The following is a 25775-nucleotide window of genomic DNA, read 5'->3' on the forward strand; positions in this document are numbered from 1 at the left end:
CGCATACGCCTCCAGAGGTGGGCTTTGATCTTGCTCCTCTTTCACAGATTTTATCTCTGATGACTTCAAATATACAGAACTTTGCAGCATTGAGTTTCAGCAACGCTCGCTCGCACGATGCCCCGACGAAACAGAAGGAGCCAGGCTACCAGACGGCGGATGGGAAGAAGAGCCGCCCAAGCGTTGCAACAGTCAGCTTTACAAGCTCCCGAACCACAAGTTACGGCACCACGAGACCCGGCACAAGACCCGGCACCACAAGAGACGGCCAAATGTTCAGCGTTTGATTCTCTCCTTGAAACCTCAGACAAACTACACCACTTTGAGAAAATCTACCAGTCGCTCCTCGCTCAATCACTTGTCCCATACGTGTTGCCGTCAACTGGAACGAATACCCTGCAATGCCTACAGAAGTTTCAAGAGATAATCTTTCGGGGCGTTGGCACTGAAGCCGACTTAGCGAGACTCCCGCATTCAATATTGGTACCAATAGGAGGTGCCTTGCCTTTTAATAAGAGGATCCCTGGCACCATCGAAGCCCAAGTACACTTGCCACCAAAGAAATGTCAGTCTACAGAATCTAGACGGGATCTTCACAAACAGTTGCAACTTGAGGTCAAGGAGGCAGCCAGCCACGGAGGATCCGCAGGGGGTCAAGCTCATCAAAGTCCATGTCCACGGGTAACTCCATCAGGAACCGCGGTTTTTCAGCTAAAAAGCCTCCTCGAACCACCTCATTTGCCTCTGCCTCCGACTTCATCAGGAAGCAGTACAAAGAAGCGCAAACAACCACCTCAGGAACCGACAGACCGGTTTGAAGAAATACAGCGGGGAAGCGCACAGTCGACGAGCCACTGCAAGCGCCAAAAGATCAAAGTAAAAGGGATCAAAGACGAGATAGGTACGAGCTTCATGGGAGCTATATCAAAAAACCGCGGTGTGAATGCGTACAATGTCGCAATGAAAATTGACGAGCTCCCTATCCCGCCAAAAGTTACCAAGCGTCTTGCCATGTTTACGGATGGCTCGATCCGCACCCTATGTGGAGCAGCCTCTGTTGTCTGGCGATCAAAAGGTAGCCACCCGAATTTCGAAACGCGAGGGATATGGTTTCCTTTTAACTCCGACGAGATAACCCGAGTCGAAATGCTTGGTGTAGCATTTGCTTTAGAAACGGCCTTGGATGAATTTTCCAAGCCAGAATCGGATGTGCACCGCGGTGCTGTTGACTACAACTTTTTTCACTTGTTTTCCCGATACACCGATTCTCAGCATCATCATTTGGACAAGGAGCTTTATGTTTTCACAGACAACGCCCAGGTGCTGCAGATCCTCCGAGGAGAGGAGCCCGAAGAGAGCGAAGACAAAGAGGCTCGAGTCACGGAAATTGCAGGCGTTTTGATAGACCTCGTGAGCAAAATTTACAGGCTCTCGCAGATACTGCACGCTCGGGGGTACACTTGGAGCTCCACCTTAGCCCCGGATACCGAGGAATCCCTGGGAACGAGGTAGCGGATAGATAGGCCAAGTTCTATAGGATGATGCTGGAGGAGGAGACGACGTGGCATTGGCCGATTAACAGCCCTCTGATGCCCAAGACTCTCAAATAAGTGTCTCATCACTCAAGACTCTGGCGCCGAAGTTGACCGCTCCCGGTGTTTGTTTTTCATGCATCCTTCAGTGTGTGGCTACAGTCCTGTCAGTGATAAAAGATGAGTGGCGCCCATGTGTGTAAGGCTATGTCAGGAATTCCTAGCTGAATGATGTTGTATGATTACGTTCGTTCTCTCGGCGCAGTGGAGTAGATTGGGTTACCACCACCCTTAGACAATGGTGAGGTCCATGGATAGATATGAGCGTGCTCTTTATCAGATCAAGACTCCAATGATGGTCGCAATTATTGAGAGGAAATCTTAATGTGCATGCACATCAGTGTTTTAGGGTTTGTGTAAGCCACAAAAGGTAGAGAAGCAAAAATCCTGGGCAAAGGTTCTTAGTGAGTTATGCATCAAGAGCTAGCGAGACGTCCATATGAGAATACAGCGTCGCAAAGTAATCAGCCCTAATCTACCTGGTCGAGTTAGGTCTTGTGCTATTTCGGTAGGCTTGGGCCCTTTTTCTTTTTGCCCTATAATTCGAGCTCAAAAGCAACTATAAAACCACCTCGGATGGCAAGACTATTAACCCAAGCCTGCCTGGTCGAGTGGGGTCTTGCGCTACTTCGGTAGGCGTCGGGCCTCAGTTGACATCGCTGGTCTGCCTACTAGGAGACCCCTGGTTCGATTCCGGCGACAGGTCCCCTGGGGAGGTTTTGGGTTCTTTTTTTCCTCTCTTTTTGTCGGAGCAATGTCAGGTTGGGGGCCACAGCTCTCCTGCTCGCTCCATCCCTTCTACTTCCCAGCTCTCTCTTCCTTTCTTACATAAATTCTACATGAGCCTCCATAGGGAACCTCATCATATTGATCCTTCTCTACTCCCAAGGTTCTTAGCCCTACCTCGCCTGCCTGTCTAACACTTTTTTTCTTTTTTTCCGGGTTGACTTGTTACCTCAAGGTTCATGTTCAACTCTCTTTTTTCTCCAGAGGTCTTCTTGATCAGAAATTCAATAAAGTGGATTATTGGATACTTGATTCGCACACATACCCATGGCTTCCTTCCTTCACGCATCTCACTGAATCACGTTTGCGATGCGTTGGTCCTTTGCCTCCGAGATCTTGAGCCAGCTCGCTTTCATTAATTTCTGATAGGGCTCAAGCACTGTTAAAATCCATGTTCTCGTCTAGCAAAAAAAAATAAAATAAAAAAATACAACCCATGCTTCTTTTAATCTCGGAATGTTTGACGTCCGCGGATCGTCATGTTGTCATGTTATGGCTGTGATTGGACCGGCTTTCCCGCAGAGCCTCAAGTACCCACCCCCACAAAGTGCCCAGGTGCCCAGGCCCAGGTGAGGTCCCGAGGTCCCGAGGTCTATTCCCCGATGTCCAAGGTAAGGATAAGATTCAGGCCGATCGTACGAGAATACCTGTACTCCGACTATTGATGGTGGTTCTTTCGGCGTACCATACTAGTACCTTGATAACTCGCAAGGTTTTAGAGACAGAGCTGCGAGTATCATTTGATCACAAATAGTCAGCTCAAAGAGCACGCGAAGCGCTTCAATCCACTTCTTCCGACTTTCGACTTTGGGATCGAGAGAGCTTCATGGAATAACTATATAAACAGCGCTTGATTTGCCGCTTGCGAGGAGTCAAAGACAAGTTTCCCGGAAGGCCTTGCCAAGACCGAGGTCCGAAAGTCCTTGTGGCGATGAAAATGCGCAACGACTGTCGCCAAAGTGTGATTGAGAAAATCTTTCTGGCCCGGAAGCAGGCCCACCACAGAATTTGCTTCCTCATTTTCTTCTTTCTCTGTTTAATCGCACCGCACAACACATACCTTGGGAGGCCCCAGCTACCATGAGTTTTCGCTTTGGCTACGCCATACATTAACGATCTTGAAGGAAACAAGCCACGAAAAGCACACACACACACACACCGAGATTTACCCTCCTGCTCCCTCCGCCGAAAAGAACGAGAATTGACATTCCGAGAGGACCAGGATTCAAAATACTGAAGCCTATTAAGCCAGCAAGGAAACTCAAGAGCTCCAACCAGTTCAAGAAACCAACCAAGTCCAAGAATACCACCTGGGCCAAGATGCCAACTGAGCTCAAGCATCGATTTATTGTGCTCGGCTGGAACAAGAATCTATACATGCGACTCGAGCCGCAATGAACACCCACCCGTTATCAAAACAATGTAATCCTGCACTGTGGTAGATGAATCAGCGTGAGTCTTATATCCACCCGAAACTATTCTCTATACTCACATGTGCTTAGATAGATATGGGGTTGGAGCCTTGTAGGATGTCAAAGTATACTGGTCTCGCTCCCATGACACAGTGTTCCAGCCGTATCCATAGTTAGAAGGATCGGTGTAATTGATTCCACCGATGACTACGGAATCCGAGCAAACGTAGCAGCTTGATCTCTCCCCCTTTCCCCCAAAGCAAGTCTCCAATGATATCCATTACAACATTACAAGGTTCTTCTTCTTTCTTTCCCTCCTTTCTACCTCTTTCGATTTGAATGACAACTACCGCAGCGTGTCTTCACACGCCCAAAATCTTTTGTTCTGCTTATCAAGGATTCTCAAGAGGTGCAAACAAGATGGAACGGGAAGCATCAGAACCGAGAGTTACTTTCCCGAGACATCCACCAAAGCGAAAGAGGAGCGAGAGTCCGGAGGGCCTGGATTCCACAATGATCAAATCTACCAAGCCAGCAAGGAAGCCCAAGCAATCAAAAAGGTCAACAAGCTAACCAGGTCTAAGCATACTCCAAGGCCAGAGAAGCCCACCGAGACCGAGAAGCGAGACCAGTCCGAGAAGCCAGCCGAATCTAAAAAGCGATCTCAATCCGACAAGCTAACTGAGCCCGACAAGCGAGCCCAGTCCAAGGGGTCAAATACATCTAAGAAGCCAAATGAGACTGACAAGCCAATTGAGCCCAAGAAGCGAGCTCAATCTGAGAGGTCAAAGGAATCCGAGCAGCCAAAAAGCCCGTCTCAGAAGCCCAAGAACATGGTAACATCTCACCAGGCTCAAGACTCCTTCCATGGATTCATAGCCAGTGCACGGTACATACAGGCGACAGATTTGGCTTCACTAATCCATACTGCTCCATACCCAAGCCAAGTGAGCAAGCGGCTGGTGATTTTTACCAGTTTTTCAACTCGCTTTTATTTGGGGGCAGTGGGATTTGTCTGGCAGACCACACCTGGCCTTCAGGAATACGAAGGCGGGGGAAATTTCTTCCCACGCAATACCCACTCAACATCTGCTTTGGGGATGTTTGGCATTGCCTGTGCCATGAGATGGGCTGTGGAGGAATTCCAAAAGGCCGAGGAAGATACGATTTACCGTCGATTGTTGTTCGCCGAGCCCAAGATCTTCAGCGCCCAGCCGAGGCGGACGGGGTCTCACGGACACAACATGAAGAAGGAACTGCTTCTGTTTACAAGCGACCCTAGCACCCTCGAGCTCCTGGATGGGAAACTGCACTACAATGCCAATGGTGATATTGGAACACTGGTACACCAGGTCTGCCAGCTGTCACAGATCCTTCATCACCAAGGAGTCCATATAGAACTGCATGCAAACTCTGGTCCCAAAGAAACACTTGGAGAGGAGGCTGCCACAAATATGGCACTACTACATTGGCAAGAGTTGCAGCGATTGACGTCCCGGTCGAGGACGATCACTGACAGGGTGGAGCAGCTCATTCGGACGGAACGAGTGCAGATGTGTCCCTGCCAAAAAGCGACGAAGACAAAGAGCACACTGGAAACGCCGTGGTTGAAGGATAGACGTATGCCACTTTCTCTCGACTCGATCTCGTCCCTCGAAAGGCCCCTCCAATTCTTCTCGTGATCGGCCCCCAATTTGAATATGTTTGTCTACTCTTTTTTCTCTGCAGTGGAAAGCAGGCCAAGTATGCCCAGCTGGCGATTTGAAAGCTAATCATGTATATGGCTCATAATCAGGTGCACGAGGAAAGTATACTCTGAATGCGCCCATTTTTACCGTAGCCCGAAAAGACTTCCAAGGCCGAACAAAGTGTATTTTCGGCGTCTCGGGCCACAAGGCTCGCAAAGCTGAATCAAAGTTGCGACTGAGATATTGGGTACCAGCCAAGGACATCAGTATACTTTGAACATACATCTGGCAGGCGTCTGCATGGATAGCTCTTTCTAATGCACATGGTAGTTGCACTCAGATCTGGTGGCGTTTATTTTCGCTGTTAGATCCCGTATCTGATGAGCTGAGATGCCATGTAATTAATATAAAATGGCTCCACATTGACATGACATTTGATGGAGCTCGGTGGACTTAGACAGGTAATATGCACCTGCATAAGGACACTTGTCATATACCGAGGCGAGCTGGCAGCCACCCACACCGACATGTTCATGCAATGTTAAACGACGACCCCCTTGCGTCAAATCGATAATGTACCTGTAGGAACAACTTGAATCTCAGATTCCTCCCAAGGTTGGCCAACCATCTCACCACGCAGTGACAAGATCGGAAGCAGTAAAGGTAAGCGAAGAAGCCATCTGCGGTGGCAACATGGGGATGTATGCACCTTCGAACTACGGGGTACTTGGGTTCTACATTGGAGATGCACATGAGCACAAGCTTGAAAAGTCTTTTTGAGATTGCGACATAACGCCCGTATTTGAGTAAAAAGAATGAATAACGCCCAACATGATTCACATTCAATTCCAAAAGGGTATACCTATTAAGACTCCACACCGAAACCCGAAACCGAAACCTCGCCAAGCGCAACTTTTTTAGATTCCGAAGAAAACAAATGTTCAAAGGGCAAAACATGAATATTCAGGAAAGAGAACAATAAATTCATCAAACGCAGGTGTCCGCCTGGGGGCGGGGTTTGGTCAGCCTTCGACGGCGATAGTCGTGGCTTCGGCTCCGAGGTCGGCCTCGCATAGGCTCCGACTCCACAAGGTGAAGGTTGAGCCCATGATCGAGGTCATCCTGCAAGTAGCCCGGTGACAAGATCGTAGGCAGCGGTGGAGCTTCAACACCGGGCTTCTTCGTCCAGACACGGCCCGTTCGGCTTTTGCTTCGGGTGTGTTTTTGGTTGAAGCCATCATGCATGCAGTATTCGGAGGCCGATTTGCGAAGTCGCTCACTTGAGTCCGTCATCGTTTGCTGAGAACTATGTGAGTCCCACGTAGCAGAAGAGCCCGCAGAGGATGTGCCATCGAGTGAAGTCACCGAGAATCGATCGCCATAGAATGGACCCCGAGTAAAACCTTGCTGGTGGTGCGGTTGCTGTGGCTGCGAGAGGTAAGGAGACACAACCCCACTGGGTCGGATTTCGACTGTGAATTCGCGCGGTGAGTATTCCGTGTATCGCGGCGCACACAATGTCGAGCGACGGGATCGGGAGGGAGCGAGAGGTGCTGAATCACTCGCGTCATACCAGCGCGTAGCGGTGAGATGTAGTCGAGAGTAGTTTTCGGGTTTCGACTGCACGCTGAGATGACGCTGCGCCATCGTGGCAGGTTGGTCTGAATCAGTGCCACTGGAGACCCAAACGTTCTTCACGCTGTCCGCTCCGCATGATACCGATGTTTGAGAGCCAGTGGAGCTTTTTGTTCGGCTTCGTTGCATAGAGTGGACCGAGGTAGCCGAGCTGTAACCGCTGTCGGACTTGTTGAGTGACCGAGATGTACTGCGGGCAACACCAACACTTGCAGTACTCTTGTCCAACTGAAATCTCGTATCATCAAAAAGGACGACTCCTTCGTCGTCCACGTCTGTAGGGAAGATCGCCTTTGACTTAGGTGCAACTGTGATGGTGGGAGATTTCTCAAACGAGAAGGGACTACCTGGGAGATCGTCTGACTTTTTCAGATCAGGGAATAATGGGATATCGAGAGTGGTGCCTCTGCTAGGCATTGTGACTTCCAAGTTCTCAAGCCCAAGTCCTGAGACCGGGGCAGTACTGCTCAAGGTAGTGCGATCGCTTGGACAGGGAGAAGCCGAGCCGTTCACCACCCGTAGAGATCCCAGCTTGAGTGCTCCAAGCTGAGTATACCGGGTGTCTGTTGGGCTCGTTGGTCTCGGCGGTCTCACCGGCGAGGGCGAACGCGGGGATACAGGCAGCGGCCACTGCAACGCGGCAGACTCGGCAGATTCGGCAGGATCGTCACTCTGACACTCAGGCTCTCCGATTGGCGACGGAACACGTCGAACGGCACCTGTCGTTCTTCTTGTGGCCACTCCAGGGCGCGTCAAAAGGGACCGACGGCGCGTCAATGAGAATCTTTGGTTTCCAACCAAAAAGTGGGTATTGGAAGATGTGCCATCGTTTTCATACACCGCACTGTTGTGCCTCTGCAAGGCAGTTCGTGTCGAACTGGCCCGGCTCGGTGGCTGTTCAGAAACAGGCGAGGTTTGGGAGCAGGTATCCGACTGGTACGACGTTCTCCTAGACCCTACGGTCATTAACCTTGGGCGGGCCGAACGTCGTCTCTCAATGACCGGATTGTAGTCAAAAGAACGCTCCGCAGTGGGGCTCTCTTCGGGCGACTCTGTCTCAAATAAAGTGGGGGGAATATCTGCTTTCTTGGGATAACTGCCCCGTTTCTCGACGGGGGAGCTGATGTTATGACCAACCCATGGGTTCTGCCAACCTATTAAACCCGAACCAAGGGAAGAAGAGTTGTCTGGCTCGGGTGGAGGTGGAGGAGCACTCGATCTTTTAGTGAGAGGCTTGGAGAGGCGGTTGGCACGGCGGGAGTCTTCTTTGGCAAGGCTCGATTGAGAGTTGCCCATGACTTCAGAGACGCCAGATGCAAGGCGGGTGGATTCAGATTTGCTCCGACCAGTTTGAAGGCATGCGCAGCATGGACGATGGCCAGAATGATATACAATTTGAATAAGGGCTTGGTGACAGCCTGGCGAGCACTGTCCCCCGCACGACTGGGGGGTTGACCTGGGCCAGTTATCTCCCAGCCAGATGGAGTTTTGCAGATTAGATCGCGCCCCAGACTTGTTGACGTCAAGCCACGCCCTTGTCCACAGAGGGCACAATCCGAGCAAGCTCGTGTCCCCGCTCCGTTTGGAACTGAGTTTGCGATTGGCGGATCAGTGTTTCTCAGCAGGTTAACCGGAGATGCTGGGGGGCTCCTGTTTCAGATTTGGGGGTGATGCAGGAATTGGTTGGACTGGATCGCTGGAAGGAAATGAGGTTACGTCAAGGTAAATGGTTTCAACAACCATAGAGGGAGAGCATAAGTCAGATCGGCATTAAGATTATAGACAACGAAAAAAGCAAACAAGCAAATAGAAAGAAAAAGGAACAATTAGAGTGGGGGGAGAAGGATGGAGGGAAACGTACGATACATAAGGAGGCTAACACGAAGGACATGCAACTAAACGTTAGACACAAAGGGCCAGAAGATGCTTGCATTTGAACACGAAGAAGAGAGAAAATAAAACAAAAAACCTGCATGCGGAAAACAAGGAAGCTCCAGGTACCTGACTGGTACACGAAGTTATTGGCTCCGCACGGGCGCATCGCGAGGTACCACCCGCGTACTTCCCGCAAGCGGGACATGAGCTGAAGGGTGGAGAAAAGTACCCACTACTTGCCCTTTGGCACATCATACCACCTACAGACTAAGTACTGGGTACTCCTGTGACCACTTTTGATATTCGAGCACCTCATGGGACAAGGTGCCATCCGCAACGTACATCCCAACAACCCCATTGTTCAACTCTCCCTATCCGCTCCTCCCTCCATATCCGGACATCCGCAATCGTCCTATCGCCACTGTCATTTGACATTCGACGCGTGTACAGAGGTCTTTCTGTTCGGAATCGGGTCTGTAGAGCTCAGCCTCTCCGTTGACAGCTAGCCCCAGCCGCATGGCATGCTCTGCGTTTCCCTTCTTGACCCCATCGGAGTTTGAGGGTGCATGCCAAGCTATAGCCGATCGATGCACTTCGGCCCAAGATGGCTGGTCTATTCGACTCCTCACAAAGGTATCCCTTGTCTCCATGCATGAACCATTAAATCTTATATGCTTCCTTAATTGATATGATTTTTTGCTGTCACCGTTCTTAATATTTTGTTTTTCACCCGTCCTTCTTTCCACATTCGGGTTGCTGTGGTTATCGACTTTTACAAGGGTCCATCACTAACGGGAGACTATGACTTCAATTGAACTATAGCCCGGAATTGGTTTCAGAGTAACCAAGTACATCTCCGGCCCGGAAACCCCAGATCCTAGATCACAAGAAGATGATCCGGTCTGCAAACTTTCAGCCCCAAGAGATGTGTCCACTTGATCTGACTCTTCACCGCAGGAAGCTCTCGTTCGCACCCAGCCCAGCTTACAGGTAGACTATGACATACTGTTGTCCTCCACATATCAGGTCCCCGTGTTGTACTTCGGGCTCAGGTCACACAACCACGGCCCACTCGGACTAGACGAGGTCTACCAGTATGTGGTGCCGGAACAGTACAAGCAAGAATTGAAGAGTGTGGGTGTCATGGGTGGGATTAGTATGGGTGTAAGGTGCATTCTCCAAGCCTCGTGACAAAGAGCTCACGTCTTTTTCTTTTTCTTCGTAGTACCATCCAGATTCTGGTGCCCCGGCCTTTTTCGTCCACCCGTGCAACACCGCCGATGCTATGGCGCACCTCGCAGACGCAGAGAACGTCACTCCTGGGTCATATCTCCTCATCTGGCTCGGCCTTGTTGGCCACTGCGTGAACCTGCACGTGCCACGCGAGTATTTTGTTTAGTTCGGTACCAGCCCGTCCTGCATATGGAAAATGGGAAAATTTGCGAAGCGAAGACTCGGAAGACTTTCCTCTCCGAGAAGATTGGTTGTTGATTTAATCCTCATCGGACGATGCTTCCATTGGCACGTCACTGTCCTCGTCCATGGGGGCCTCTTCGTCGTCGCTTTCATCCTCGCGCGCTCGCTTGACTCCTTGTCCCTCTCCGCCCTCGGTGGGCGGTCGTGCCGGGAGTGTGCCGGGAGGACCACTGAAGATGGACTTTTGTAGATCCGAGGAGACGGGTGCCGCTGCGGTATCTTTGGGCGCGATGTAAGTGCCACGGAGCTTAGCAATCACACTTGATTGGCCCTTGGCATACACAATTTTCTGTAGACGCCGGCATTAGTGGTTGACATACACGCCGGAGGGCGCTCGATCCATACCATTTGTTTCCCAAAGAACTCAAATCCTTGCAGGGCCCGCAGGGCTTGTGTGCTGGCCTGGACATCCCTGAACACGATGTGGGCCTGGCCCCTCATTTTGCTGGTCTTCATGGCCACGACATCGAGCACGGTGCCGTAGGTGGAGAAAAGCGTGTAGAGCGAGGTTCGTAGATCATTCTTACAGATCCGCTTGTCGGGTAGATTGGTGCAGAAGAGACTAAGGTCAATTAGCGCCGACACGCGACAGGATGTGATCTCTGAAATGGTTTACACTCACGTCTGGTTGGGAGGACCGGTAGCGATGGCCTTGCTGTCGGGGCCACCGCGGGAGGGGAGTGCCTTGGAGGCCATTATGTTGAGGAGGTGAGAGAAATGGTACAGAGTCTGCAGACTCGGAAAATCCACGGAAACAGATCGAGTGTGGGGAATTGAAGCTCAATCGCGCTCTCCGTCGATAGAGGGTCAAAACCTCAGGTCGAAAATGGAGCTTCTGGTCATGTGACTCTTTGCTTACTCATGACTCGGCGTCATGCCCAGAGGTGGACCTGATCCCCTCCCCGTCCCGCATCATACACAAGCACCCGACGGTAGAGAGATCCTCCTGTCGTTATCTATCTACAACCATGGCCTCTCCCCAAGTTCACCATCTGTTCCATGCACCAATTGCAGACCACTCGTTCTCCACTGACAAGCAGACACTCGCTGTCGCTCGGGAGAACAATGTGGAGCTGTATCAACAATCAGGCAACAAGTTTGCGCTGAGCGATGAGCTCAAGGGTCACGAGAAGACTGTTACTAGTGTGGACATTGCTCCTAACAGTGGTCGCATTGTTACTTGCTCTCAGGGTTGGTCTTTAACTTTAATTTGTCTCTCTGTTACTAACGGGGCTGTACAGACCGCAACGCCTACGTCTGGGAACAGACCCCCTCTGGCTGGAAGCCCACCCTCGTCCTCCTCCGAATCAATCGTGCTGCAACCTTTGTGCGCTGGTCGCCCTCGGAGCAGAAATTCGCCGTCGGCTCCGGCGCCCGAGTGATCGCTATTTGTTACTTCGAAGAGGAGAACGACTGGTGGATCTCGAAGCACCTCAAGAAGCCTATCCGCAGCACCATCACAACTCTCGCATGGCACCCAAACTCCGTCTTGCTGGCTGCCGGATCCACCGACTCCCACGCTCGCGTCTTCTCCAGCTTCATCAAGGGTATCGACACCCGCCCCGAGCCCAGCGCTTGGGGTGAGCGCCTGCCCTTCAACACTATCTGCGGTGAATACCTTAATGACACCGCTGGCTGGATCCAGGGTGTTGCATTCTCCCCGAGCGGCAATGCTCTTGCCTTCACCGGACACGACAGCAGCGTGACTGTCGTCTACCCCAGTGCTCCCGAGCAGCCACCTCGTGCCATGTTGAACATCTCCACCCGCCTGCTGCCTCTGAACAGTCTCATCTGGAACGGCGAGACTGAGATTATTGCAGCTGGACACGTGAGTATCTGCACATACATGATGCTGAACCATACTGACCTCAATCTAGGACTGCGAGCCTTTCCGCTTCCAAGGTGACGAGAACGGATGGCAACTTGCCGGTTCCTTGGAGAAGAAGGCCGGAGATGCCGGCGGTGCCCGTGAGGAGTCTGCCCTGAACATGTTCCGACAGATGGATCTCAAGGGTCAGGCCTCGGCAGACACCAAACTCAAGTCTACCCACCAGAACACCGTGAACACCATCCGTGTTCACGAAGGGTCCAACGGGGCTGTCAGCTCCTTCAGCAGTACGTATCTTCCGCTTCCATGGTTTTTCACGAGACTAACGATATCATAGCGAGCGGTGTTGACGGTCGTGTGGTGGTCTGGTCCGCGTGAGGTAGCAAGCATGCATACTGTATGGAGTATTCTGAACAAATTATTGAATAGATATTGTCCAGGTGTCATGCACGATACCCAATCTGTACATGATCTACGACGTCCAATCAGAAAGTCGATGACATAATAGCGTAACCCCGGATTTCACTGTTTGCATCACAAGACTTCCCAACCTTTTTGAACTTTGACTGGTTTCTCCTCTCTTCAAATATGACCCGCCGACCCATTCAGCTGAAAATGCACAGCCATGATTAATATCGTTTTTACCTTCATACTATACCTACACCTCGTCAGGGCTATCGCCGGAAATGGAGATGAGAACCATGTCTCGCGGGATGTTTTCGACTCACTCGAAGAACAATCCCGTCTAGTGGACATTTCGTACTGTGTAGGCACCACAGGAGTACAAGAGCCATTCCAATGTCTCAGTCGATGCGACGATTTCCCCGATTTTGAGCTCATCACCGTTCGTGTCCACCCTCTCCACATCCATCTCCACAACTAACCATACCAGACATGGAACACAGGAATCCTCCTCTCCGACTCATGCGGCTATATCGCCCTGTCGCACTCGTCCAAGCGAATCATTCTCGCATTCCGCGGCACCTACTCCATAACCAACACAATAATCGACCTCTCCGCCTATCCCCAAGCCTACATTCCCTACGAAGGAGAGCCCGGAGCCCCAGGCCCAAAATGCGCCAACTGCACCGTCCATGCCGGCTTCATGAACTCCTGGCTCAACACCCGCGAAACGGTTCTACCGCACGTGGCGCAGGCATTGCAAAAGTACCCTGACTACGAGGTCACACTCGTTGGACATTCTCTCGGCGGTGCGGTAGCCGCGCTAGCGGGTCTTGAGATGCGTATCAAAGGTTGGGATCCGCTGGTCACCACTTTTGGAGAACCGATGGTCGGGAACGAAGACTTTGTCCGATTCTTCGATGACCAATTCGGGTTCGGAGATGCAGTTGGCATTCCTCCTATGAAGGGTCGGCGGCTTAGACGCGTGACTCATATCGATGACCCGGTGCCTCTCCTCCCGCTTCAGGAATGGGGGTATCGCGCACATGCAGGTGAGATCTTTATCTCCAGGTCGGAGCTTCCGCCCAGGATGGAAGATGTGCATGTCTGTGTGGGTGATTACGATCCGAGGTGTCTGTCCGGCTCCGATGGTCCTGCATTCAATATTTTCAAAGATGCGGACTCTTCGGCTTCCCTCGCAGGTTGTCAACATGGCGAGCCTGTCTCTGGCGAAAGACAGATTGTCATTGGTAAAGATGCAGACCAGGATTATGCTGACTGCGAGGTACCTGGGAAAGATAGATTGTCCTCTCGCCGCTGGGGTTGGTCTCTTATCCCGGCAAGATACCGGCTCTGGGAGTTATTTTATGCCCACCGAGACTACTTCTGGCGGATTGGACTGTGTGTTCCCGGAGGTGATCCAACTGGATAGACTATATTCCAAGGGCTCTTGTTTCGTTGTCATTCTCTGGCTTGAGGAGTTCCATGATACCCATATAACCTGAAACCATTATCTATATCTTTGCAAGCACGTCGATTCGGTCTGGACTGGAACACAGAGAGTAAAATAAACATTCTAACGCTAGTAGAACAGTAAAAATGGTTATCACGGGAGCTAGAGCACACTTCGAACAAACATTCGAACATGCCAAATGGCAATTCAATCAAGATATGTAAGAAAAGAAATACAAGAGCATCATCAACTCCATCAATCACCTCCCCTGGTCCAAACTCGGCACAATGACCGGACCGAACTTGACCACATTGCCGAGCGATCCCTCGCCCTGCACCATAAAGTCCGCCGCCAGACTGAGCTTACTCTTGGAGCTCTGCGGCGCTTGGCCATAAGGTGAGCTCACAGTGTCCGGGTCATAGGCAACAATAGCAACGTAGTTTCGACGGCCCATGAGCTTGCGGTGCTCGCGAGCCTGGCCGTTGACGTCTGTCTGGAAGATCTCCATCATGTCTTCCTTGGTGTCGCTGGGCTGACCAGATGACCGATGGCCATTGGCTGGGATGTACAGTGGCTTGTTGTGACTGTGCAGGAGCTTGATGATGTACGAGGGGGGAGGTGTGTTAACGACGGGCGAGGCGATGAGTTGGTACATCGTCTTGTGGTCCGAGGGGTTTGAAGGGTCGTGGACGAGACCCGCGCCGCAGACATTGACAGCTCCAGAGAGGAAGGTCATACGCAGGGACTTTTGGTGAGCTATACCTTGGAGGGTACGGATCAAGTATGTGCGCTCGAGGTCCTAGTTAGGTTAGTATTGGTTCGAATGACGAAAAGATGGACGAACCTTGGATTCGTGCGTCCATTGATCCCGCAGCTCATCCATAGAGTTGAACTCGCCGAATGGACTCAGGATTCCACCCATAAGACCTGACTTGCCCACTGCCCGCTTCACGGAGTCAAAGCCAGAGCCTACAAAGTCCTTGGCGCCAACTACGCCAGCCACGGAGCTCGTGACCTTGCCCAGGACGTTGTAAGCACCGGTGACGGCACGTTTTCCAGTGGCAACGGTCTGGGCGATGTGCTCTGCCGTTTCCAATCGGGGATAGATCAGTGGCACGGCGACCATCCAAAGACAATGTTGCACACTCGGTGGAAGCATTGCGATCTTCGGGAAGAGACCCTGGTACGTGGGACCAGCCATGACCTGATGAGGGTTTCGTTCCGAGCGGCAGTCGGGACCGACGACCACAACTCCGGGACCGAGGTATTTGACAAAGTGCCAGCCTGTGCCGGTGATGGTGAAGAGGTCCATGTCATTGTTGACATTGCGGAGGAGATCGAGGGTTGTGTGATGCTGGAAAAGTAGGTACATTTCGATTCCGATGCGACCAATGTTTTTAAACATGTTGGAGAACTGCATGTGCTCGGGGTAGGAGCCGAAGCCATCGAAGCTGAAAAGTTAGTACATTCACACATTTTTGGAGCGGTGACTTACATATCGTGATCGTCAATCTGGCAGATGTAGGGGATCTGCGCGAATGATTCCCGGATGTAGGGCTGATCGAAATGGCTGGTGTAGTAGTGGAAGTACGCATGGGACACATCCTGCTGGTTAGCCGCAGTCCAAGGCGCGTTCTTTCTGGATTCCTTTCCACTGAGAGTCAGCCACTGCTTGAGAGATGGAATCTCTTTCCACATGCGATCTGCATAGATCTGACCGCCGAGACATAGTTGGGCGTGGAATCCACCAATTTCATTGTGCTTCTGCATGATGTCTTTCCACATGTAGCCTGCACCGCCCAGACGAGCACGTTCATTGGCGTTTACACTGAGCGAGAAGTCATTTCCGGAGGTGGAGATGAACCGCCAATTTGTCTCGTGTCGACCAGCGACCAAGAACTCATAGCGGGTGCAGCCAAGGTGGGAGGTGATGGCGTATGTCCATTTTGCAGGGCCCGCATCATCCATCTGTATATCAATATCGTACCTGTAGAACGTCCAGCGCTGGTGAGCGGCGATGTTTTGCGCCTTCAACTGGCGCGGGTTTGGAGACAGATCCATGCTTTGATGCATGTGGATTGTTGGTGGCTGAGCAGCGTCCGTCACGAGTAGAATCGATCCTAACCAGACTCCACGCTCGATATCCATGTTGGTGTAGCGCAGGTAGGGACCAAAGTACACCCCGTTGGTGGGGGTGGTCTTGTACAGATCCATGCCACTGCTGGGCGGAGGACCGGAGAAACCAGTCACCATGGGCGATTGCAGGCTTTCAAATCCAGGAGTTAATGGCATACCAGGCGAGGCAAGAGGTTGTTTGCCGAAGGCTGAAAGACCCGGAGAAGCCAGTGGATTAGAGCTGTACACACTGGCAACGGGAGACAAGGGTGTGTCGTTCAGGTTGAGCGGTGTAGGGCCTTTGGGGAACTCCCACTGGGTGGACTGTGTAGGGAGATGAATATAATAGTACTGCCCCGTGCTCGGGTCCATGTGGGCAATCCATCCTTCGGGGAGAGGCGGTGGAGACGCCGGGGTTGCCCCGGAAGGACCAGGAGAAGCGACCTGCACTGTCTGGTGATGGAAACCCGACAAGTCACTGGCAACAGAGGGTTGCGGCGACTGATTCGCTTGCTGCGGTTGCTGCCTTGGATCATTTGCAAAGGCGGGATGGTCTTGAGCGGACACCGCCGGTGGAGATGCCGCATTTGCTGTGGCAGGGTGAGACTGGTTTGCTAGAGCGGGGTGTATCATTCCGGCTCCGGCTGCGGCTGCGGCTCCAGCTGCACCGCTTGCCTTCTCAACGGGGTAGCTACTTGAAGTTGAGGGGCCAGAGACGCTTGAATAGGCAGGGGGAGGCGATGAGCTCAGACGCATCCGATCCATGTCTTGTTCCAGAGGGTTTGAGGGTGCTCTCCCTGGTTGTTCCTGTTGTTGCGGCACAGATCCAGGGCGTTGTTGAGACGGAGACCCACTGTATTGACTTGAGTGAGCTTGTGGTGGAGGGCTACTGTATTGGGCGGGATGGGTCTGTGGCTGCGGTGTGCCGTATTGACCTGGATGAGCTTGCGGCGGGGGGGCTACTGTATTGCCCAGGGTGAGACTGTGGAGGCGGGCTGCTGTATTGACCTGGATGAGCCTGTGGTGGTGGGCTACTATACCCCCCCTGGGACCTGAGGTGGTGGACTGTGATACTGGCCCGGATGAGCAGGGCCTTGGCCATTCTCACTCACGACATCTGCGCCCTGATAGACTGTGGGAGGGCCATGAGGTTGAGACCCTGGCTGCTCGGTCGGAGTCCACGGACGCGGTTGAGGGGGTTGAGCGGGCTGCTGGAAAGTCGGCTGTTGGCCCGAGTATTGTTGCGCTCGTCTCTGGGCGGCAACGTTGTGCGGTTGCATGCCCTGCAAAGTGCCAGTTCCTGCAATACCGGCTGCGGCATACCGGGCCTCGATATCAGAAGTGGGCTGTTGGCCCGGTCCAGCAACGGGGGTCTCCGGCGGCGGAGGCGAACCACGCTGGGCACGGGTTGTTGATGTCGAGGCGGTTGAGCTGAAGCGGTTGAGCGGGTTCTGTGGGGCCTGAAGACTGGATGGGGGACGGGCCGCAGACACGGAACTTTGTCGTTGGGGAGGCGGGTAGTATTGTTGCTGGCTGTCATATTGGTTCGTGTTTACGTCCGATGGCGGGGCAGGGGCAGGACCAGCTGGAGGGCGAGGATATATCCTCGCGGCCAGAGCCTCGCGATCTGGCGCATCGTGTCCTGGCGATTCAGGCAACGGTTTAGGGGCGGTACCTCTGCGCTCAGCCAAGGTTGCGATGCGGGGCTCGCGACCGTCCCGCGGGCGCAAGGCTGAAGGGTATTCATTCGGACTTATGGAGCCAGATCCAACTGTTGGTGAATCATAGCGACCATCTGGATACCGATCACTGGAGCTCGACGTGCGCATTTGAGGACGTTGACGGTCGTCGGGGTAAGGCAGCGGGGCATTCGGCGGGGGGCTTGAACCCGAAGCCGAAGCTGGGGACGAGGAGCCCTGTTTGCTGATGCGAAGAGGCCCAATGACGGGAGATTCCTGGGCAGAATCATTGATAAAAAGCTCCTCCGGGTGGAGGGCACGGTTACTGCCCATGTTGCCGATTATAGAGGCTGAACAGCTACTCCGTGCAGAGGACAGAATTCAGCCACAGCTGCGTCGCGACGGAGATAAGCGCGGCGATCAGCCAGAGGGGCAATGAAAAAGCCTGATGACTATTCTGAAACAGTCCGCAGGAATGACAAAAAGAAAAGAGATGAAGGGGGAAATTATTCAGAAAATAGGAGAACTAATCTGTAGCCGCCAAGGGCGAGACGCCGACCCCGCAGGTGATGAGAATCACAATTGCTGCCTTGGGGCCTCAACCTCGTCTCACACTTGGGCAATCGACGGATAACCATTTCCACATTGAATAGGAATATATTGACATGAAAAGTACGATATTCTAGATGTTTATCTTTTACCATTTGCAGGCATCACGGGCCGCTTTCAACCATGGAAATCGAGCAGCACCTCGGGATGTAATCGAAGCCTGGCGTGGATATATTTGACGTTATTACCAGATTTTGGGAGGAACCTTGGAAGGGTCTATATAAATTATATGTCTTTTTCGTTGAGAATAAAGCCATTGCCACTGTCTCAGGAATAGAAAGGCCTTCCAAGGTTCACCTTGGATGCTTTGTTTACGGGGACTATACTTGCTGACCCCAGACCAGGATACTTCGTTATAGTTGAATAGAGGACTTCCTAATTAGTACCTGGATAGAGTCCTATTCTTTCTTCTTAGCAGGTAAGGCGGGAATTAAGTCTACAAAAAAAGCAAGAAGCACAAGAGCAACGTAGATGGTGAGGGGAACAGAGCTATGCGCGTGCGTGAGAGAAGAGAGAAAAAGAATAGGAGAAGGAATATGAGCAAGCAAGCAAAGAGATGAAGAAGCCCTGCTTCCCAAACAGGAACCTTGGAAGGAGGTGAGGGCATGACCGCTCAGTCTTTTAGACTCAGTCTAACTTTAACTTTGGAACTATAACTTTGGATGACATTGTCCAAGTATACATTGCAAGGATTGGGCTAGCTGGCTTGGAATACTTACTCTCATGTATAGAGTAAGAGTTAGAATAGGTCTTTCAAAGTTATCATCCAAGAATTCTTTAAGAGGATCTCCTGGGGTTTGCTTTATAGGTCAACGTCACCCTCAATCTGTCCGATATGCGTGGCGACAATCAGAAGTGCTTTGATGACTCATTGTACCTAGAAAGAAAAAAAAAAAATTGTCGACTCGATTCTATAGATGTCACCAACAGCTAGACCTCCGCAAAATCCATAAATGGGTCCCCGTTAGAACCCAGAGCCCAGCCCAAACCCAGTGGGCTTTTGGGGCCCATATGGGCCCCCACATGGGCCCCCCACGAGCCCATTATTTGGGTAATTTTGGTCTTGGTAGTCATCAATTTCCTGATTAATCTATGCTTTTTGAGCTACAAACTACCAATTTTTTATAAGCATAAGCTACGAACTGGCTTTGGCTCAATGAAATAGCAAAAATGTTCAAGACCTTGACAGAATTTGTTCAACTGGTGCAGGATGTCAAAAAATGCGACGTCTAAATTTGCAGCAGCCGCCGCCGCCGAAGGCAGCCGCCTCATCCCGTCAAGAACCAAGAAGTCACATCCCTTTCCACGCTCCCAGCTTTTGGCACAATGCGCCGTATAAGAGCATTCCAGATATCGCAAGTGCCTTTCTTCAAATTTCACTCTCACTGGACTCATTATGTTCGGCCTTCCTTAATTCGCGATGTCCCCTCTCAATCATCCTACTCCACGCGCAATCGCGCACAGCCAATCTCGGGGTTTTCAATGGACCAGGCAACAAAGCATGGTATGCTTAGTTTTGTCAATTGATTTATATTGATAATAATATAACTACAGGGGTTGACCTCATATACAAGCGGTCGATGGCTTCGGGACGACAAGCATCAACGCCAGCTACGCCAAATTGACCTTAACTTTGACGAGCTCTGTCGGAAGGTAGTGGGCCTTTACCACGAAAAGAAACACATTAAAAGCTGCGAGAAGAAAGAAGGTGGTTTCAACAGGGTGTTTATTTTCACCATGGATGACAGTTCACGCGTCGTGGCGCGGCTACCCTTCATATCAGCTGGCCCTGCAAAATTCAACACGGCTTCTGAAGTGGCGACGATTCAATACTGTGCGTGAAACGCCCATTTGCGAGGGGCCAGCTCTTGCGCTAATCATTTGTGGCACGCAGTACAAAAAAACACCAGTATCCCGATCCCTGAAATCCTTGACTGGAGCGATGACGCGGTGAATATTGTCGGAAGCGAATATATCATCATGGAACATGCGGCTGGCATTCCGCTACAGCAGAAATGGCCCTACATGTCGGGTGATCAGAAAGTCGCATGTATAGACGCCATTTACAAAAATCTCAGAGAGATGGTTGATCTCAACTTTTCGGCCTATGGAAGCTTATATTTTAACACCACGACATTGGGCTCTTCCCCTAGGCTACCGCTAGACGATGACTTCTGCATCGGACCCCACTGCGGAACAAGGTATTGGGCTTGTGGCGACCTCAGGTACTACCAACATACAGCTCCCAATCAAGGTCCATGTGAGCTCGCTTTAACCTTCATCCCTGGAATTCAGGGCTAACTAAGTCTTGGGAATACAGGGTCAACGATAGGTGCGTACTCCGATGGCCTTGTCGATGCAGGTATTTCAAGGATCCCACCTCGGGACTCTGAGCTCCCCAATCGGCCAATCTATCAAGGCTCGGTTCAGGAACATCTCGCTCTTCTGGAAAGTGGTCGTGCAGTGTTAAATGCAATGTCCGCGGATAATCGGGTCCGTGATGCAGCTATGCCGGCCTTGTTTCATCCTGATCTACACAAAAGGAACATATTTGTTTCGGATGATGATTCTTCGGTCATAACTGGTTTTATAGATTATCAGTCATCCAGCATAGAACCGGCGTTCTGGTATGCAGATGAGGTTCCGGACTTCGCAACCTGCTCAGCTTCCACAAGTGCTGAAGCGGCAGATGACAGCGAGCTATGCGCAAAAGCCTACGAAGTATGCACCCGGTTTCTCACTCCAAAACTCGCACTCCCTAGGTCGATGGATCAAGGTATATGTCGACCCTTTCAGTACTGCTACAGAACGTGGAAAGATGGCGCCGTTGCTTTCCGGCATGAGCTCATAGAAATTTCCCAGGACTGGGAGACACTCGGATTGCCCGGTTCGTGTCCATTTGTCTTACCAACACCAGAAGAGATGTCTCTGCACCGAAAGGAGCACAGATGTTTTGAGGCAGCCCAGAATCTGAAGCGTGATTTGTCAGGCTTGCTTGACACTGCATCTGACGGATGGGTTCCACCAGACGACTGGGAAGCGGCAAAAGCAGGAAACAAAGCAATGTACAATGGGATGTTGGAAGCCGTACTGACAAATGATGATCCGGATGACGATGAGCCTATTAGGGATGAAAGAGACCTGCGAGATATTTGGCCCTTCGATCTGCCGGAGTAATCGAGCCGTTTTTCGAGGATCCAAATCTGCCATTGTTGCAACTTCGTGTGAGCTAGAGTCGATTGGATCAGACGGCAAAACATATAGTACCTAGAATCACTAGCTGCAAAGTTAAACCTAGGTATGTTGCTACGTGTAATGCCAACAAGTTTTCAGCTCTTACTGATATATCGAGTATTATTTATTTCAAAGTCGTACTTCTCAGGTTCACATTGGCCATGGAATCTAATGCCTAGTTGGACAAAATAGGGTACCATTCTCTTCGAAGGTTCGCAAACTGGCACCGACAGGTGTCCAGTCTTCATCCAACGCTGACGGCCTTGAAGTCGTCCTGGGCTCATAGAATTTCCCGTTTAGTCAACCCAGCGCAAAAATTGCTCCAGTGGAAGCAAGTGCGCTTCAACATGGCACCATGGGCAGCGGGTGCACGGCGTAGCGACACTTGACCTAACAATCTTACCTGAGCAGCGTGGTTACCTGCCCTCCTGCTGCCCCTCGAGTTGAGCGCACCCACATGAATGAAGCAAGATTAGACAACAAACAAGTGAGGATGTACACAGAGAGGCGTGACGTAGTTCTCCATGCTCTGCACTACCATGACAGCAAGTCTTACATCCCGGAGGCCGCTAACACGATAGAAGACGACACACTGGAGTTCGACTGCCACCGTGATCTGGCCACTGATTTCCAGCTGCATCACCCTTGTTGACAGTGTCTTTCAACATCCCACGCCGTTTTGCCCTTTCTGAATTGAGCTTTCTTGTTTTTGTTCTGCGGCACCCCATTGCTATTAGTTGAGTTTTGACTGATGGCACTTCGACGCAGTTTATTCTTTTCTTTTTCCGCTACATTTCAATATTATTCTTGCTTCGGTACCGATTGGAGAGCGCATTTCCTGCAGAATGTGGTACAATACACTAGATGATATAATTCACACTTGATAATTTCCGGCATATCTTGAGTATAAGATCGTCCATGCTGTTTTCTGCGTCCAGCGCAACATGATAGCTGATCTTGAATACAATGCGGTATGGCGATATTTCAGTGAAGAAACTACCTACGAGTGAAAAAGGCATCAAGTCTAGAATGGAATTAATGATGCGAAGTCATGGAGAACTAGATAAATTGTTGTGTGAAAATATATGTGGGAAGCAGGTAGATCAGATCAGATCAGATTAGATTAAGAAAGTCTAACACTAGCCCTCTCTAAACCACCGGCGGGGTGTCAACCACAACAAATCTCCACCCACTTGCATCTAACACCCGACTGGGCTGTTCTTTCACTTTCACTGCAGACCAAGAACACAGACACATTCACACCCTGCGCCATGACCAGCCGGGTTACCAGGTTCGAATCCATTAGGCCATCAAGAACTGGGCCCAACAGGCTGGTGATATGCCAATCTACTAGCTTAAGAAGAACAGGAGGCTCCAAGTGAATTATGCTATAAGTAATTCCAATGTACAATGATCACTCTGAGTACTACAGTCTATGAGAAATAAGCAATCATTGGTTGTCATTTTACTTTACTTCGTTCCATTCCACTATTTTCGTCTTACTGCATTCCACTCTCCTTCGCTACCTTTGCTTTCCTTTACTTCATTGTTTTCATCTTCCTCTACTTACATCTCTCATCTCCCATAATCTTGTCTTGCTTCATATCTCATCATCTTGCTCTCTATATCTCTCCCGAGGTCTGCTATCGTCATCTTGTTCTACTTTGCATCTCTCCACCATCTCCGTCTTACCTTGATTCCTACCTCTTCGTCTTACTCTGCTTTGCATCTCTCCCTCGTCATCGCTCTTCCACTGCTTTACATCTCTCATCCTCGGTCTACTTTGCTTTGAACCTCTTATCGCCAACTTATACTACTTCACATCTCTACTTTCACCATAACTTTGTTATCTATCACCCACCGCATCATGGCAGCAGATTTACCTGATATCGACGAGACTGCCATGTCCGACGTGTCCGACTGGTCCCATTGGCCCGACACATTCCTCTCGAACCTGGAGCAGGGGAACAAAACGTGCATGGCTGCTATCAAGCAAGAATCCAGGGATCAATGCGACAATCCTGCTGCGTGGGATGCCAACCAGCCCCTCCCACCTACGGTCCTTGCAGCCACCAGAGTTACCCGGCCTACCAAGATATATTCAATGAGGCAGTGGACACTGCGCGATGCCCCCGAAAGAGCCGGACTTCTCACGCCTGAAAGATGGGTCGACGGCAAGATCACATGGAACGCTTCACGGACAAGACTCACGGACGCCGGTTGTGTATTCGCACTGTTGATGCTTTCGCCAAAAGAACGGGCAAGCCAACTGCCCTTTGACTTTGATAGGCGCGGAGACATTCGCCGCACGCGTGTTCCCAAACCCCCGACGGTTGTTGCAGTCCAGAACAACGTTCGTTTCTTTATCGCCTGGAAAGACACTTATATCTTTACTGGTGGAAGGAATGATATGGGGTGGCTCCTACAACGAAAGTATCCTAAAGAACAGTCACCGTTTAATAATGGATGGCTACGCGCAGGACTTGTACTGGCACCGGTTGACGTACAGTCCTCGTCTGGCGCTGGCGGACTTGACTGTACCCTCTCCAATTATGAACCATCAAAGCCGCATAATATTCCTTTGACCCCAAGTGAAACGCATCCCCCTTCAACATGGGAGTACGGGCATCAGGTCCATGGCGTCCCTCTACGTGGTACCGAGCCCGCAACAGCCACCACGGTGCTTCACGTCGAGAGGCCTTGGGGGTATATCCCCATGAAAAAAATCCCAGGTTTCCACCCCAGGCTCAAGATAAATGTTATGGAATCCCGGCTTTCCACATGGCATGAACTTGAACGCTGTAGCGGCTATCGCGTTATCGAATGGGATGAAATCTACAATGAATCTGACATTGATGAATTCGACGCCGCTGAACCTGATAACATCGAATCTGATGACGCTGTGTTGTCTCCGCAAAACAAGTCGAAAGACGAGGGCAAGAAGCGCAAATTCTCCGACGCTGAATCCAATGACGCCGTGTTGCTTCCACTCAAGAATCGTACATCGATCGACATCCGCAATAATGATCAACAGGATGTGCGTCTGACCCCGTTCCATTCACTTGTTGTCGATACAATGACCGAAAGTGGCGTTCAATCATCTGAATTGATCCAGGCATTACGTTCCCTGTGCACCACGAAAGCTGCAATTCAATCATCCGAGGTGGCCCATAGCTTCATGCGCCAATCGCTTAGTGATGATGAACGCCAATCGGTGTACGGGATGCTCGCGCCGGAGCCTTGGATGACAGACCTTGTGAACGCTGTGGGCGACAATGATCGTCACCGAAACGCGGTTATAAACGCCATTTCCTTCCATCGCAATCTCAGGTCTCTTGAAAAGGATATAAAGTACCCGGAAGATAACGCTTCGTTGGAAGCTACCCTGTTTCAAGCGCTGCTTCAGGATCTCAGACGCTAGATGGTAGCTTGAGATCCACCTGCTTCTATCACCAAATCAACGTATAGCGCCCTATTCCTTCAACCTTTCTTCCTCCTCTCATCACACATGGTGTCTCTCGAGCCGCTGTCTATTAAGGTTGCTTTCCTGATTCACATTGCTTTATTAACTCTACGCGGCTTCATTTGACTGCGTTCGGCATACCCTGATTCTGATTCCCCATTGCTTAACCCGTTACGCGGGCCATTTTTCCTGACGAAAAAAAAATCACTAGCATACCAATCTGTGGCTATATCTACTACATTTGTTCATAGCTTAGCCCAATATCAATTTCCTTGCCCCGCGTGACAACTCTATACATTTTACTCGTAGCGCAGTACATGTCACTTTTTGCTTTGTCCACATGTGTTTCCAGGGCTTGCCCGAGAAAAAGGGCTATATTAACTTTGCATTGGATCATCCTACTCTATCATAGCTAGCAAATCCATGGATGTATATTACTAGCCAACAAGACCCATCCTCTGGAGCCTCGCTGGTCTACTACCCAGGATTAACCAATCAAAACTTGTTCGGGTTGACAAGACGAAAAGG

The 25775-nt window shown here is 50.9% G+C and overlaps 10 protein-coding genes across 10 annotated transcripts; 7 read left to right on the plus strand and 3 right to left on the minus strand.

The window, feature by feature from the left end:
* Window positions 1-912: 912 nt before the first annotated feature.
* Window positions 913-1512, plus strand: N7506_000975 (uncharacterized protein; the record flags this gene model as incomplete). The annotated part of the gene is made up of 1 exon (XM_056950271.1): window positions 913-1512. The coding sequence occupies one exon, from the start codon at window positions 913-915 to the stop codon at window positions 1510-1512; it is 600 nt and encodes a 199-aa protein (XP_056816186.1).
* Window positions 1513-3993: 2481 nt separating this feature from the next.
* N7506_000976 (uncharacterized protein) lies at window positions 3994-5472 on the plus strand (the record flags this gene model as incomplete). Its single annotated transcript, XM_056950272.1, has 2 exons — window positions 3994-4016; window positions 4086-5472. 2 exons carry the CDS (start codon window positions 3994-3996, stop codon window positions 5470-5472), a joined length of 1410 nt encoding a protein of 469 aa, XP_056816187.1.
* Window positions 5473-6465: 993 nt separating this feature from the next.
* On the minus strand, window positions 6466-8409 carry N7506_000977 (uncharacterized protein; the record flags this gene model as incomplete). The annotated part of the gene is made up of 1 exon (XM_056950273.1): window positions 6466-8409. One exon carries the CDS (start codon window positions 8407-8409, stop codon window positions 6466-6468), a length of 1944 nt encoding a protein of 647 aa, XP_056816188.1.
* Window positions 8410-9504: 1095 nt separating this feature from the next.
* N7506_000978 (ATG3/ATG10 family protein) lies at window positions 9505-10387 on the plus strand (the record flags this gene model as incomplete). The annotated part of the gene is made up of 4 exons (XM_056950274.1): window positions 9505-9621; window positions 9811-9888; window positions 9946-10152; window positions 10214-10387. The coding sequence occupies 4 exons, from the start codon at window positions 9505-9507 to the stop codon at window positions 10385-10387; spliced, it is 576 nt and encodes a 191-aa protein (XP_056816189.1).
* A 93-nt stretch (window positions 10388-10480) lies between these two features.
* On the minus strand, window positions 10481-11160 carry N7506_000979 (U2 snRNP complex subunit MSL1; the record flags this gene model as incomplete). The annotated part of the gene is made up of 3 exons (XM_056950275.1): window positions 10481-10753; window positions 10810-11026; window positions 11087-11160. The coding sequence occupies 3 exons, from the start codon at window positions 11158-11160 to the stop codon at window positions 10481-10483; spliced, it is 564 nt and encodes a 187-aa protein (XP_056816190.1).
* Window positions 11161-11432: 272 nt separating this feature from the next.
* N7506_000980 (WD40 repeat domain-containing protein) lies at window positions 11433-12670 on the plus strand (the record flags this gene model as incomplete). The annotated part of the gene is made up of 4 exons (XM_056950276.1): window positions 11433-11655; window positions 11706-12292; window positions 12342-12579; window positions 12630-12670. 4 exons carry the CDS (start codon window positions 11433-11435, stop codon window positions 12668-12670), a joined length of 1089 nt encoding a protein of 362 aa, XP_056816191.1.
* A 247-nt stretch (window positions 12671-12917) lies between these two features.
* Window positions 12918-14126, plus strand: N7506_000981 (lipase family protein; the record flags this gene model as incomplete). The annotated part of the gene is made up of 2 exons (XM_056950277.1): window positions 12918-13136; window positions 13185-14126. The coding sequence occupies 2 exons, from the start codon at window positions 12918-12920 to the stop codon at window positions 14124-14126; spliced, it is 1161 nt and encodes a 386-aa protein (XP_056816192.1).
* A 280-nt stretch (window positions 14127-14406) lies between these two features.
* Window positions 14407-18274, minus strand: N7506_000982 (WW domain protein; the record flags this gene model as incomplete). The annotated part of the gene is made up of 4 exons (XM_056950278.1): window positions 14407-14946; window positions 14992-15598; window positions 15643-17307; window positions 17337-18274. 4 exons carry the CDS (start codon window positions 18272-18274, stop codon window positions 14407-14409), a joined length of 3750 nt encoding a protein of 1249 aa, XP_056816193.1.
* A 1777-nt stretch (window positions 18275-20051) lies between these two features.
* Window positions 20052-21727, plus strand: N7506_000983 (uncharacterized protein; the record flags this gene model as incomplete). Its single annotated transcript, XM_056950279.1, has 4 exons — window positions 20052-20054; window positions 20105-20384; window positions 20445-20810; window positions 20871-21727. 4 exons carry the CDS (start codon window positions 20052-20054, stop codon window positions 21725-21727), a joined length of 1506 nt encoding a protein of 501 aa, XP_056816194.1.
* Window positions 21728-23651: 1924 nt separating this feature from the next.
* On the plus strand, window positions 23652-25205 carry N7506_000984 (uncharacterized protein; the record flags this gene model as incomplete). The annotated part of the gene is made up of 1 exon (XM_056950280.1): window positions 23652-25205. One exon carries the CDS (start codon window positions 23652-23654, stop codon window positions 25203-25205), a length of 1554 nt encoding a protein of 517 aa, XP_056816195.1.
* Window positions 25206-25775: the final 570 nt, after the last annotated feature.

The sequence above is a fragment of the Penicillium brevicompactum genome (genome assembly GCF_028827555.1).
Source record: "Penicillium brevicompactum strain IBT 35665 chromosome Unknown utg000001l_segment0_segment0, whole genome shotgun sequence".
Classification (NCBI taxonomy): Eukaryota; Fungi; Ascomycota; class Eurotiomycetes; order Eurotiales; family Aspergillaceae; genus Penicillium; species Penicillium brevicompactum.